At 47.9% G+C, this 12,752-nt stretch overlaps 1 protein-coding gene across 1 annotated transcript in view; it reads right to left on the bottom strand.

The window, feature by feature from the left end:
- Tmem50b (transmembrane protein 50B) overlaps positions 1 to 12,752 on the bottom strand; it is a 37,669-nt gene that overhangs the window by 16,042 nt on the left and 8,875 nt on the right. The window contains exon 2 of the mRNA XM_028877104.2: positions 2,535 to 2,674. Coding sequence (XP_028732937.1) covers positions 2,535 to 2,633 — 99 coding nt within the window. The 5' untranslated portion in view covers positions 2,634 to 2,674. The remainder of the gene's footprint in view (positions 1 to 2,534; positions 2,675 to 12,752) is intronic.

Below are 12,752 nucleotides of genomic sequence, written 5' to 3'. Positions count from 1 at the left end.
GGTCTGCACTCTTTACACTATCCAGTCCGTCCATTCTTTACACTGATCAGGTCCGTCTGCACTCTTTACTTACACTATCCAGGTCCGTCTCACTCTTACTTTACACTGATCCCGGTCCGGTCTGCACTCTTACTACACTGGATCCCAGGTCCGTCTTCACTCTTACTTTACACTGATCCCAGGTCCGCTGCACACTAAGCTTACTTTACACTGGATGCCAGGTCCGTCTCACTCTTTTACACTGATCCAGTCCGTCTGCACTCTACTTTACACTGGATCCAGGTCCGGTCCTGCACTCTTACTTTACACGACTGGATCCTACAGGTCGCGTGTCCTTTCACTTCCTTCTCACTACCTGTCCAGTCCGGTCTCACTCTTACTTTACACTGGATCCCAGTCTGCTGCACTCTTACTTTACACTGGATCCCAGGTCCGGTCTGCACTCTCTTACTTTACACCTGGACTCCAGTTCCCGTCTGCACTCTTTACACTGGATCCCAGGTCCGTCTGCACTCTTACTTTACACTGGACCCAGGTCCTCTGCACTCTTACTTTACACTGGATCCCAGTCCGGTCTGCACTCTTACTTTACACTGGATCCCAGGTCCGGTCTGCACTCTTACTTTACACTGGACCCCAGGTCCGCTCTGCACTCTTACTTTACACTGGATCCCAGTCCGGTCTGCACTCTTACTTTACACTGGATCCCAGTCCGGTCTGCACTCTTTACACTGGATCCCAGGTCCGCTCTGCACTCTTACTTTACACTGGATCCAGGTCCGGTCTGCACTCTTTACACTGGACTCCCAGGTCCGGTCTGCACTCTTTACACTCTAAAACCGCATGGCAGTCAGGAGGTTGTTAAGGGCAATGACCCATTTTTCAGCTATTCCTCCAGGTCACTCTGTCCCAGGTAGCAAGTGAAGCCATGCTTGGCAAATAGGCAGGACATGCAGTGCTTTAAGGAAATCACTGAATAAATCAATAAATCAGTATCTAGTAATCAGTCTTCCTACTTGTTCTACCTCAGAGACAGAAAACGGTTCACAGAATATAAAGACTGCTTCAGGTCACGATTTACAAACAACAATAACAACCAAATAAAACAAGTCGGGCCGGGTGGCTCCCATCTGTAACCCCAGTATCGGGAAGCAGAGGCAGGACCAGGAGCTAAGTGGTCCTCACTGTAGACTCTGTCCCAAAATAAATAAATGAAACGTAAGATTTGGGAAGCCAGATGCAGGTGTGCAAGTGAGAGGTATTGTTACGACTACTTTGCTGTTGTTGCTGTTATTGTTTATTTTTGTTTTAAATCCTGACCAACATTTCTCCTCCTTCCTCTCCTCCCAGTCCCTGTCCCCTCCCCTGCCCCCACAACTACTTTCTTTAAAGTCTTGATATTTTCCATAATAAAAAATGAAGTCAAACAAAACAGGAAGAAAGGTAAGCAAGCCCACTCCGTGGTTCACACCTTCAATCCTGAACTTAAGGCCAGCCTAGGATACACAGTGAGCTTGAGGCCAGCCTGGGCTACATGAGACCCTGTCTCAACAAAACAAGAGAAAGGACTCCTCCACAAACTTCCTTCTGGGTCTGCGGGGCTGAGGCGTCGGTTCTTAGAAAGCAGAAGGTGTTACCGCTGTCTACACAGCCAGTCCTGAATGAGTCCCGGTAACTCGGGGTGACATCAAATTCCCAGGCTCTGACAAATGCTGCAGCTGAAGAGCAGACCCCAGATTTAAACATCCTCACAGCTGAGTCAACCCGGGACTGGGGCTGGACCTCAGCTCAGTGGATAAGTAAGGTGCCTGCCCGGCACCCTTAACCCCAGCACTGCACACAGTATCGCCTGGATAATCCTCCCAGCACAGACCCTGGATCCCAACAGCTGGATCTCAGCTCAGTGGGTAAGGTGCCTGCCTGGCACCCTTAACCCCAGACGCAGCCCGGGATCCAGCTGGATCTCAGCTCAGTGGGTAAGGTGCTGCCCACCCTTACCCAGCACCCAGACCCTGGATCCAACAGCTGGATCCCCAGGGTGCCTGCCTGGCACCCTTAACCCCAGCACTGCACAGACCCCTGGAATCCCAACAGCTGGATCTCAGCTCAGTGGGTAAGGTGCCTGCCTGGCACCCTTAACCCCAGCACCGCACAGACCCCTGGGATCCCAACAGCTGGATCTCAGCTCAGTGGGTAAGTAAGGTGCCTGCCTGGCACCCTTAACCCCAGCACCGCACAGACCCCCCCAGCTGGATCTCAGCTCAGTGGGTAAGGTGTCTGCCCGGCACCCTTAACCCCAGCACCGCAGACCCCTGGAATCCCAACAGCTGCAAGGCAGAGGCAGGACAGGAGTGCAAGGCAAGCCTGGACTACACACACCTCACCTCCAAAAACAAATGAACCCCCCACCAGGCTATGTAATAACATTGCCTATCCCCAAGAGCAGTGGAATGAAATGATTCTGGCAGACTGTTACCATTAATTTTGATCATGAATTCAAAGGCATGATGTCACCAACCATCTATCTCACTTACCAATATGCCTGCCACCACCGAGGCCACCGTGTTTCTTCTCTCACTCCAGTCAATACATTCACACTCTGGCCACCGGAAGTTATCTAGGAAGCCTGCCATCTTTACTCTGTAAGCATGGATTGTTCATTAAATAACGTTTCCTAAAAGACAAAAAATAACCAGATTCAAGAAGTGCTTCCTAAAAACTATTTAGTTCCATTTATGTGTCTGTGTGTTACTGGAGACAGGGTGCCCACAGATGCCAGAAGAGGAGGTCGGGTCCTTTGGATCTGGAATCACAGAGGTCTGCCACCTGACATGGGTCTGCGAGCCAAACTTGGGTCCTTCGGAAGAAGAACATAAGCCCTTCCTCAATCACGGAGCCACCTCTCCTGTCCCAGGAAATCCACTCAGGAAGTAAAACATCTAGCTGGTGAGCTGGTGCGCCCTTTTCATCCAGAAGCAGGCAGATTTCTGTGAGTTCCAGGCCAGCCTGGTCCTCATAGCAAGTTGTAGACCAGCCAGTGCTACATAGCGAGACCTGTCTCAAATAACTAACTAAATAAATAAAATGTCACACTCCTTTACTAGAGTTTTAATCCTAAACTGACTAAGTTCTTATCTACTACAGTTACGAAAACTATACTTCAAGGAGTACCTATCGTCATAGTGGTGGTGGCCCATGCCTTTGGGAGGCAGAGGCAGATGATTGGAGGCCAGCCTGGTCTACAAAGCAAGTTCCAGGACAGCCAGAGCTACACAGAGAAACCCTGTCTGGGGGGCAAAACAAAACCTATTGAGAGGAATATAGGGTTGTACTTGGACACCAGGGGGCGCTACCGTTTTTAAGTGGTCATTTCGGTTTCAGCACCTGCAGGTGTTGGGGCAGCACCCAGCGGCAGAGAATAGGAAAGCAGGAGACCTTGGTTTGTTTGATTGGCAGCCCCACAAAACGAAAACAAAAACAAAATGGCTGTCTGCAAATTCTTTGACACATCTTTCATTCAGAGGAGAATGTGTGTCCTACCTCTCGAATTTGAGTCAACAGTCAGGACCAAAATGGGGGGAATACACTATGTAATTTCTCCCACCTCTTGAATTTGATCCAATAAAGATTGATAACCAAAACAAAAGAAGAAATACCGTGTAGCTTCTTCCATACAACCTCTAAGATTAGGTCACAGCAGGCAATGCAGTTCCACCTGGTTCTCTGGACCAGCATGGAAAATCTCCAAAGCTACCACGCTGTGAAGAAACCACAGCTCAGCTGAGTCCCTGCCAATAAACAGCCTCAGGGGCCATGTGTGCGTAAAGTAGGTGACTGCAGTCCTAGACAGAGTGTCATCTCTGCTTTGAACCTTTCCAGGTAAGGTGCCAGATGTACGGAGCAGAGACACAGCATCTTGGCTGGGCCCTTTCCAGTCTCTACACTGGAAGTGTATGTAAAGTAAGTAAAACAAAAGGCACCTGCAGCCTCTGGGTTTGATGTGAATCTATAACGCAGCAGCAGTTAGTGAAGGGGAGAATGGTAGGAGACTAGAATAGAGCATGGTGAAGAGCATTCAATGCGGCATACTAGCCCCCAGGAGCACATACCCTTGATCCCAGCGCTCAGGAGCCAGAGGCAGCCAGATCACTGTGAGTTCTAGGACAGCCAGGGGACATAGTGAGACCATCTCAAAACAACAAACAAAAATAAACAAACAAATAAATAAATGAAAGAGAGCAGCACACTACATTATACTATAATAAAAACAAAAAGACTGCCCCAACAGGAGTTTCGGAACCACCATAACGTCTAAAAAGGACAAGAAAAAAACTTTATTTTAAAACACTAGATATTGCTTTTCACAAGTAGCAAGAACCTGCAGAGACTCAACCTGATGAGCAATAAAACTCAATTAACGGGCCACTTTTACACAGTCCCACCCAACCCCTACGCTCCCATTCACAGTCTAGGAAACAAACAAAAAAAAAAACCATGGCCTTGCAGGATAGAGATGTCGGGTCAGCTGGAGACTGAGAGGGAAGTCTGGAGGAACAGGTCATGGGGATAATCCCACCCTTAGTGTAAACTCCCTTCTGATACCTGTGACTGAGCACCTGTGTATGAGACCCCAAGGAAACCAGCTGATGGCTGGCAGAATACAGAGTCTAGCTGCTCTTCTCTGAACAGGAAACACGGTGGGGCTCAGTTTCACCAAGTCAGAGGGAATTTCCAGGCATATCCTAACAAAGAACAAAACCTCGTCTCACAATGTGACCAAGGTGACCAACCAGCCAGCATCTTAGCTGCCTCATACAACAAAGAGCAATATTAGCACTCTGAGCAAGATATTCTGCAGACGTGTTATCATATTGTCAGCAAAAGATTAAATGTTAACCAGTGAAAAGCCGGGCGTCAGGAAGGCCACTATCAAGGTGAAACAATACCTGAAGGTCACACGAGGTGAACTTCATTTCCCACAAACACTCATTCTCAAACTCATTTCCTGTTGGAAGTAGGTCTAAAAGCAGAGAATTCATAGCTATTTCCACACACTGATTCGTGTTGTAGAATATTATTTTAAGTGTGTTACTTTTGTTTATGTTGCATTTGTTAAACTCTGAGGCTGTGTTACTGTGCCCTGTCTAAAACACCTGATGGTCTAACAAAGATTTTTTTAAAAAACTCATTCATTCTTTTTAAAGATTTATTTATTATGTATACAGTGCAGAACACCAGAAGAGGGCACCAGATCTCATTACAGATGGTTGTGAGCCATCATGTGGTTGCTGGGAATTGAACTCAGGACCTCTGGAAGAGCAGTGCTCTTAACCTCTGAGCCATCTTGCCAGCCCCCTAATAAAGATCTTAATGGCCAATAGCAAGGCAGGAGAAAGGATAGGTGGGGCTACAGGCAGAGAGACTAGATAGAGGGAGAAATCTGGGAGGAGAAGAAGATGTAACCAGAGAAGGAGGAGGACTCCAGGGGCCAGCCACCCAGCTACACACCAAGCCATGGAGTAAGAATAAGGTTTAGAGAAGTAAGAGAATGGGAAAAGCCCAGAGGCAAAAGGGAGATGGGATAATTTAAGTTAAGGAAGGCTGGCTAGAAACAAGTCAAGCTAAGGCCAGGCATTTATAATTAAGAATAAACCTCCATGTGTGGCTTTATTTGGGAGCTGGGTGGTGGGTGCCCCAAAAGAACAAAAACAACCAACAACATATTTGTGACCTTCCTGTGGCTTAAACTGCATGGGTCAGGGATGGGGTAGAACAGAAGAACATGGAAACTAATGAGATGAGGGACATGCAAAAGAGGCATAGCAAAAATAAGAGAAAGTATATCCAAACCCTTGGGTCTCAACAATAAAGAATTCCCTGGCACCAAAGACAGTTGGCAGGTAATGAAGTGGGGCAAGGGGCTTGGAATGGCGTGGAGAAAGGCAGCTAAGAGCTCGATCCCAATAAGGACTATTACGGACCTCACTAAAGATTAGGGTTTTCACTGGCGGTAAAGAGGAAGCCAGCTGAGGAACTCTCAGGAGAAAAGAACCAGAACACCAAGACCCCAGAAGCACGGTGAGCACGGGAGGGGACAGAGTGTCCTAAGAACTGACACTCTCACTGGGAAGCTCAACCTTCACGATGACTGCACTGTTGATATTTACCACCCGAAACTCCAGTTCTAGGGGACCAAACGTCCTCTGGCCTCAGGCACCATGCACACATGTGGTACACATTCATACATACATGCAAGTACTCATGTACACAAGATCAAAATAACTAAAGCTTTAAATTTTTTAAATATTATTTTCTGTGTGTGTATGTGCTGAGTGTATGCATGAGGAGCCGAAGAGATACAAAGGAACATCAGAGCCCTGGAGCTGGAGTTACAGGTTGTTGTGAGCTGCTATTGTGGGTGCTGGGAACTGAACCCAGGTCTCCTGTAAGATCAGTAAGTACTCTGAACCTCTAAGCAATCTCCAGTCCCCCAATCAACCAGAAAACAAAACCCCAGGTGAACAGCCAGTGCAGCCCACAGATTACCCTGTGGGCCTTTGCTCTAAGCAACAGAAAACCACGAGAGGTTTGCCGGGGAGGAAGTGACAGGAGCAGACCTGAAACTCAGAAGGACAATCCTGGTCGTGGCTTGTCAGCTACAGAGGCTGAAGAGGAACATAAAGCGTTTGCGTAATAAGAGGATAAGAAGAAACCGAGCCACACTTACAAGCCAAGGAAAAGGATTCGTTAGACATGTTTTTAAGTCACTAGTAACAGGCAGGAATGCTCTCAGGCTTCTCGGTTGAGTGCCCATGAGAGACCACTGATCAAAGCCGGCTCTGCTGACGGGGATGTGGGAGAGGTCAGTAAGTGTGCAGGACACGAACTGCAGGACCTGCAGGTGGAAACCATCAGAAGACAGCCGAAACCGTCTAGAAAGGAGGCTGTTGGGGGCGGTGAGGTGCTACCCAAAGTAGTGATCCAGCCAGGGCTTTGGAGAAACTGGTCATGTGACAGATGGGCGTTCTCTATTTCCTGTCTTCCCTAGGATGCTGCTGCCCAGAGCAGGTAGGTTCACACCGTGGTGTTAACTAGCACAGAACACCTCGAGAGCATTTTCTATTTACAGAAGTGCCTCCTGGGGGTGGGGGGGACGAGCAGGGAGTTGGGATGGCAACGATCAGTAAGACTTGGCCTCTGTCATTAGAGGGCTTACATGCTCGGGCAGACTCAGTTAGCTCTTCTAAATTCTTGATTCTCTGTCTGTTTGTTGTTTTCTTTTTTGAGACAGTCTCATGTAGCCTGCACCAACCCCAAATTCACTGTCCAGCAGAGGTTGGCCTTGAATGGCTGATCCCTACCTCTACCTCCCAAGTGCTGGGATTACAGGGGTCAGTAGCACATGGGCTAACTATAGTCTGTACATTAAAAACTCCGGGGCTGGGGAGGTGCCAGTCAGTAAAGTGTCTGTCACATAAATGTGAGTTCTTGCATTCCTCTGCACAAAGGTCCTCACTTCAGATACCAAGGGGAGATGGGTATTTGCTCGCCATGGTGAAGAGAGCAAGAACAAGAAAATGTAGGGAAAAAGCCCCAGTTCAGAGGAACCCGGAGGTCATTTGGAAAGAGAAGAAAGCAGTCCAGTGAGGACCGCAGCGATGTGTCAAGTGCAGGAGCCAACCGCCAAAGTGGTCAGGAGAACAGTTTTCTCCAGTTAGCCATGAACCTGGTTTCTAGGTACTCACCGTGCGCATGTTTTATAGGCCTTAAAATCAGGCAATGAGAACTACTCAGAGAGCTAAGCATTTCAGGGAAAACATTTTACATATTTAATATCAGGGAACACTTTCTTGCCCTAAGGACTGTAAGTCACATAGAAGAAAAATAAAACCTGGTAAGCACTGTAGCTAGAGTTTTCCTGCCTTGCCCACAGTTAGGACAAATCTCTCTCACCCGCCAGTCCTACAGCCGCTCAGACCCAACCAAGTAAACACAGAGACTTATATTGCTTACAAACTGTATGGCCATGGCAGGCTTCTTGCTAACTGTTCTTATAGCCTAAATTAATCCATTTCCATAAATCTATACCTTGCCACGTGGCTTGTGGCTTACCAGCATCTTCACATGTGGCTTGTCATGGTGGCGGCTGGCAGTGACTCCTTCTGCCTTCCTGTTCTTCCTTTTCTCCTCTCTGTTAGTCCCGCCTATACTTCCTGCCTAGCCACTGGCCAATCAGTGTTTTATTATTGACCAATCAGAGCAACACATTTGCCATACAGACCATCCCCCAGCAAAGCACTTCTAGTTTGGGGGAAAGATTTCAATCTAAAATCAGTAAAAGACAAAGTATGAATTTTTAAAGAGATTTCAATTTTATAAATTTGTAATTCTCTCAGTAATATCCTGGTTAACAATGAGGATTCAGTGTAGATTTTTGATGAATCTTCTCTACCGCTTCTCAATGAGAGTGGTTTACAAATGTAAACACCCGCTCCCAGATACACCCAGGTACTGCCTGATGCTCAGTCCACAAACCCTTAGCATCAACATGTCTGAACCCGAGTCTTCCAAGCTCATCCTGCTCACAGGTCCTGAAGTCCCTGAATGAAGGACTCACCACTGCAGTTTTACAAGCCAGATCCCAGCATCCCCCTTGCCACATCACGCTCCTCTCTCAAGAGACCCACCTGATTCCTCCTCAGTTCCCTCCACCCTGACCGAGTACGGTGTGCATTCCCCCGCCCACCATGAGTCTCTCGGCAGGTCTACCCAGGTCTCTCCTGTCCTCACCAATATGCACTGCATACCACAGATAGAATGTTTTGTTATATAAAATAATGCAAATCTGGTATTTTCCCTCCCAGAAAGATCATGTATTCTCCTCTAGGTGGATTAGATAAAATAAGAACATCAGCCACCCCATAGAACCATAGAGGCTATAAATATAGCATGGTCTAGGTCCAAGCACGGGCCTCCCTTTCAGGCTGCACAGCTGCTGTAGCAGGCCATCGGAAAACTCCCCCAGTCTGATGCACTGCATGGAACTAGGAACTAAGAGGCAAGGCCTATGCAGAGGCATTAGGTCAGCAGAAGGGGGCATCTTGTTCCTGGCCCTTTCTGCTCTGTCCCGGGAGCCCTGGCAACCATGAGGTGAGCAGCTTTCATCCACCATGGCATTTTTTCCATGTGTCTGAGGGTGATGGAGCCCATTGCAACCGGCGACAGTGTGAACCATGTAAGCCTTGTCCCTAAGGCTGTGTCCTCAAGGATCCCGCTGGCCTGAGTGCTGGAGAACCAACAGGGACTCACACTGGGCTAAACTCCCACTGCGAGGAAGTTAAAGTGAGAAGGAGAAGGCGCCACCTTTAAAGTCAGAAAGTCAGGAGGAAACATGCTCAGAACCTACGTCTCAGACTTTCCAATGTAGAAAATCTCCCTCATTCGTGACCAGTGAAGTTTGGTCATCACTGCACTGAATTAATTACCTCTGGGCCCCCAAGCCTCCAAGAGTCCACATACTGCAGTAATATGGCCATCTTCAAGAGGCTATATTTAGGGTAGATGCTTCAAAGGACTTCATCCTTCACTTCATTCATGTTAGCAATGTTATTAGCAAGCCAAGTTAAATGCCGAAAGCTTTACCAAGCATCGTTTAAAATAATGTTTTAGCTGGGTGGTGGTGCCGCATGCCTTTAATCCCAGCACTCGGGAGGCAGAGGCAGGCAGATCTCTGTGAGTTCGAGGCCAGCCTGGTCTACAGAGCGAGATCCAGGACAGCTAAGGCTACACAGAGAAACTCTGTCTTGAAAAACTAAAAAACTAAAAAAAAAAAAAAAAAAAAAAAAAAAAAAAAAAAAATTTAAAGGCCTTCTGGGTCAGTGAGAGAAACCCAAAGACAGGTCCTATTAAAGGACATCACACATCCATCCGCTTGCATGTGAGAAGGGGAACTGTAATGAAAACTGCCTTACTTTTAGGAGGGCCACTGCTAATGTTTGTGTGCCCCCAAATCCAAATGTTAAAACCCCAATTCCCAGTCAAGTCGATAGGATTATGGAATAGATGGCTATGGATTAGATTAGGTCATGATGGTGGGACCCTCATAAACAGCATTAGCAACCTGATTAAAGAATTCTGGTAGAGATCCATTACCCTTCCCACTGTGCCAAGGCAAAATGTGGTCTTGAGCCAGCCAGCCCTCCCTGAGGCAGAACTCAACCACGGCCTAACAAACTCCACTTTATCGCTGACCTATTCTTTCCCCACCTTGTCCTGTACAACAGGGTCACACAAGCTGGCATGCTTGGAACTTGCTATACAGGCCAGGCTTATGTCAAACTTGGAATCTACCTGCCTCTGCCTCCCCAGTACTGGTATTACAGGTTTTTGCCATTATGTCCACTCTAGTCCATTCTGTTCTCAGTTACCTTAAATTCCAGAGTCAGGTTTATATGATAAACATTCCCAAGAAAATGGAAACTAGCTCTCCAAAGGCAGCAGTGTCCTTGGCACAGGTAAGACTGTGGGCCCAGCCCCGGGAGAATGAGCAACTAGATCACAATCTGAACAGAACCAGCTGTGCCAAGACCTTCAGGCTGCCCTTGTCCTCTCCCTAGGGAAGGTGCTACCACCTACAGTAGCCTCAGTTCTGCCTTCCCAGTGAGGAGCTTTGGGGTAGGTTTCTTTCCTGGAGTTTGTCACCAACGTTTGTCTCCTGCTTGGGGCTCATATGGTGCACTGGAGCCTCTAGGTTCAGGTTTCCAGCTTAGGATTCTGGTAATGTCACTGGTCACCAAATCTGCCAGCTTTGATCGTGGTCTTCCCGACCCCAGCCCTGTGACAATGGATTTCTATTGTTTATAAGCTACTTAATGTAAGACACTGTGTTCTAGAAGCCCAAGTTGATTGAGAGAAAAAGCTAGAAGAGGGGGAGCTCCTGAAACAGTTAAAACTGCGGGCACACCTTTGCACTGGTAATGGGGAGAGGCTGGAAGCTCACTGGTGCATGCTAAAAAGAAGATCCAGGCCAGGTGGTGGTGGCACACGTCTTTAGTCCCAGCACTCAGGAGGCAGAGCCAGGTGGATCTCTGTGAGTTCGAGACCAACCTGGTCTACAGAGCGAGATCCAGGACAAGTACCAAAAACTACACCGAGAAAACCTATCTCAAAAAACCAAAAAAAAAAAAAAAAAAAAAAAGGCTGCACAGACCATTATGCATTATGTGCGACTCTGGAGAGAGCTCAGAATGAAGAGAAATCAAGACAGACAGCTTCAATCCTGAATAGAAAATATAGACAGTAAGGGTTAAACCACTGATATCTCAAGCAGGAATTGTGAGGGACAATGGCAGGACAGAAGCAGAAAGGAGTCTCTTGCAAGCTGGACATTGTGGTGCAGTTTTGATCCCAGCACTTGGGAGGCAGAAGCAGGCCATCTCTGTGAGTTCGAGGCCAGCCTGGTTTATATGGAAAGTTCCAGGCCAGCTAGGGCTACATAATGAGAGAGAGGGAGAGAGGAGAGACAGAGAGAGACAGAGACAGAGACAGAGACAGAGAGAGACAGGGAGAGACACACAGAGAGAGACAGAGACAGAGAGAAAGCGCTAACGAGGGCCCAAGGCCTCACCCCTGGGTGCACTGCTCACAGGCCCCCACTGCTGGGCCCTTTAGGAAGCCTAACTTTCCACCATCTCCTCTAGCTGCTGAGACCACCAAGCTGCCCACTGCCCCCGGCATATTCCCCATGATAAACTGGCCTTAGGTTTCCATTCAACCAAGAACCTGAATGGGACATCTGTGTCTCTCCCTGTTCCAAGCAGGATCAAGATGTCGTGAGACCTGAGGAGGAAAGGCCATCACTGTTCTAAAGTACCAAAGAACTTAAATTTTGTGTCTACCTTTTAGTGTTTTGTAGAAGACAGAACTTGTGATGTGCCAAAATTCAAAGTTAGCAGAGGACACTTTCTAGCCGTTGGGTTTCTCTGTGGAACCACCCTGGCTGTCCTGGAACCCACTCTGTACACCAGGATGGCCTCGAACTCACACAGATCCTCCTGCTTCTGCCTCCCGGGTGCCTCTGCCTCAAGTGCAGGGATTAAAGGTGTGCACCGACACCCAGCACTGTTGTTTGGAGACAGAGCCTGCTGTATTACCAGGGCTTCCCAAGAATCCTGGGCTCAAGCTGTCCTCCCTGCTGCAGCTTCCGTAGACTGCTGGCTAAGGCACCTGCTGAGCGGGGTTGAAAACCTGTGCCTTGTCCCTTACAAAGTACCAAGTCAGACATGGTTAAATGTGGAATTGTTAACCAAAGGAGAAGCGGACCTTAAAAAATGTGGAGTATTCTCGGAGCCTGCTCATATTAGGAGAAAAAAAAAAATGCTTGCTACGGACAGAACAGAGGCCTGAGTGAATGACCTTCAGAGGAAGGAGACTGGTGTGGGCCAGTGCGCCGGTAGAAGCCAGGTGTCATGCTTCCAGACAATGGAAGAAAAAGAATCAAAAGTCATCAGGACTACCACTACCCCAGGCCTGGGATGCAGCATACCTAAACCACGCAAGCTGACATATTTACAGGCCAAATATCAATGCTAGCAGCGTATTATAATGAAGCAAAATAACACAAGGGCTGGAGAGACAGCTCGGTGGGAAAGAGCATACATTGCTGTTGCAGAGAACCCAAGTTCAGTTCCCAGTACCCACAGCAGACGGCTCACAACAGCCTGCTGTAACTCCAGCTCCAGGAGAGCCAGTGC

The sequence above is a fragment of the Peromyscus leucopus genome, chromosome 12 (genome assembly GCF_004664715.2).
Source record: "Peromyscus leucopus breed LL Stock chromosome 12, UCI_PerLeu_2.1, whole genome shotgun sequence".
Taxonomy (NCBI): Eukaryota; Metazoa; Chordata; class Mammalia; order Rodentia; family Cricetidae; genus Peromyscus; species Peromyscus leucopus.
The sequence above is the reverse complement of the archived record's forward strand: the minus strand, read 5'-3'. Positions and strand labels throughout refer to the sequence as shown.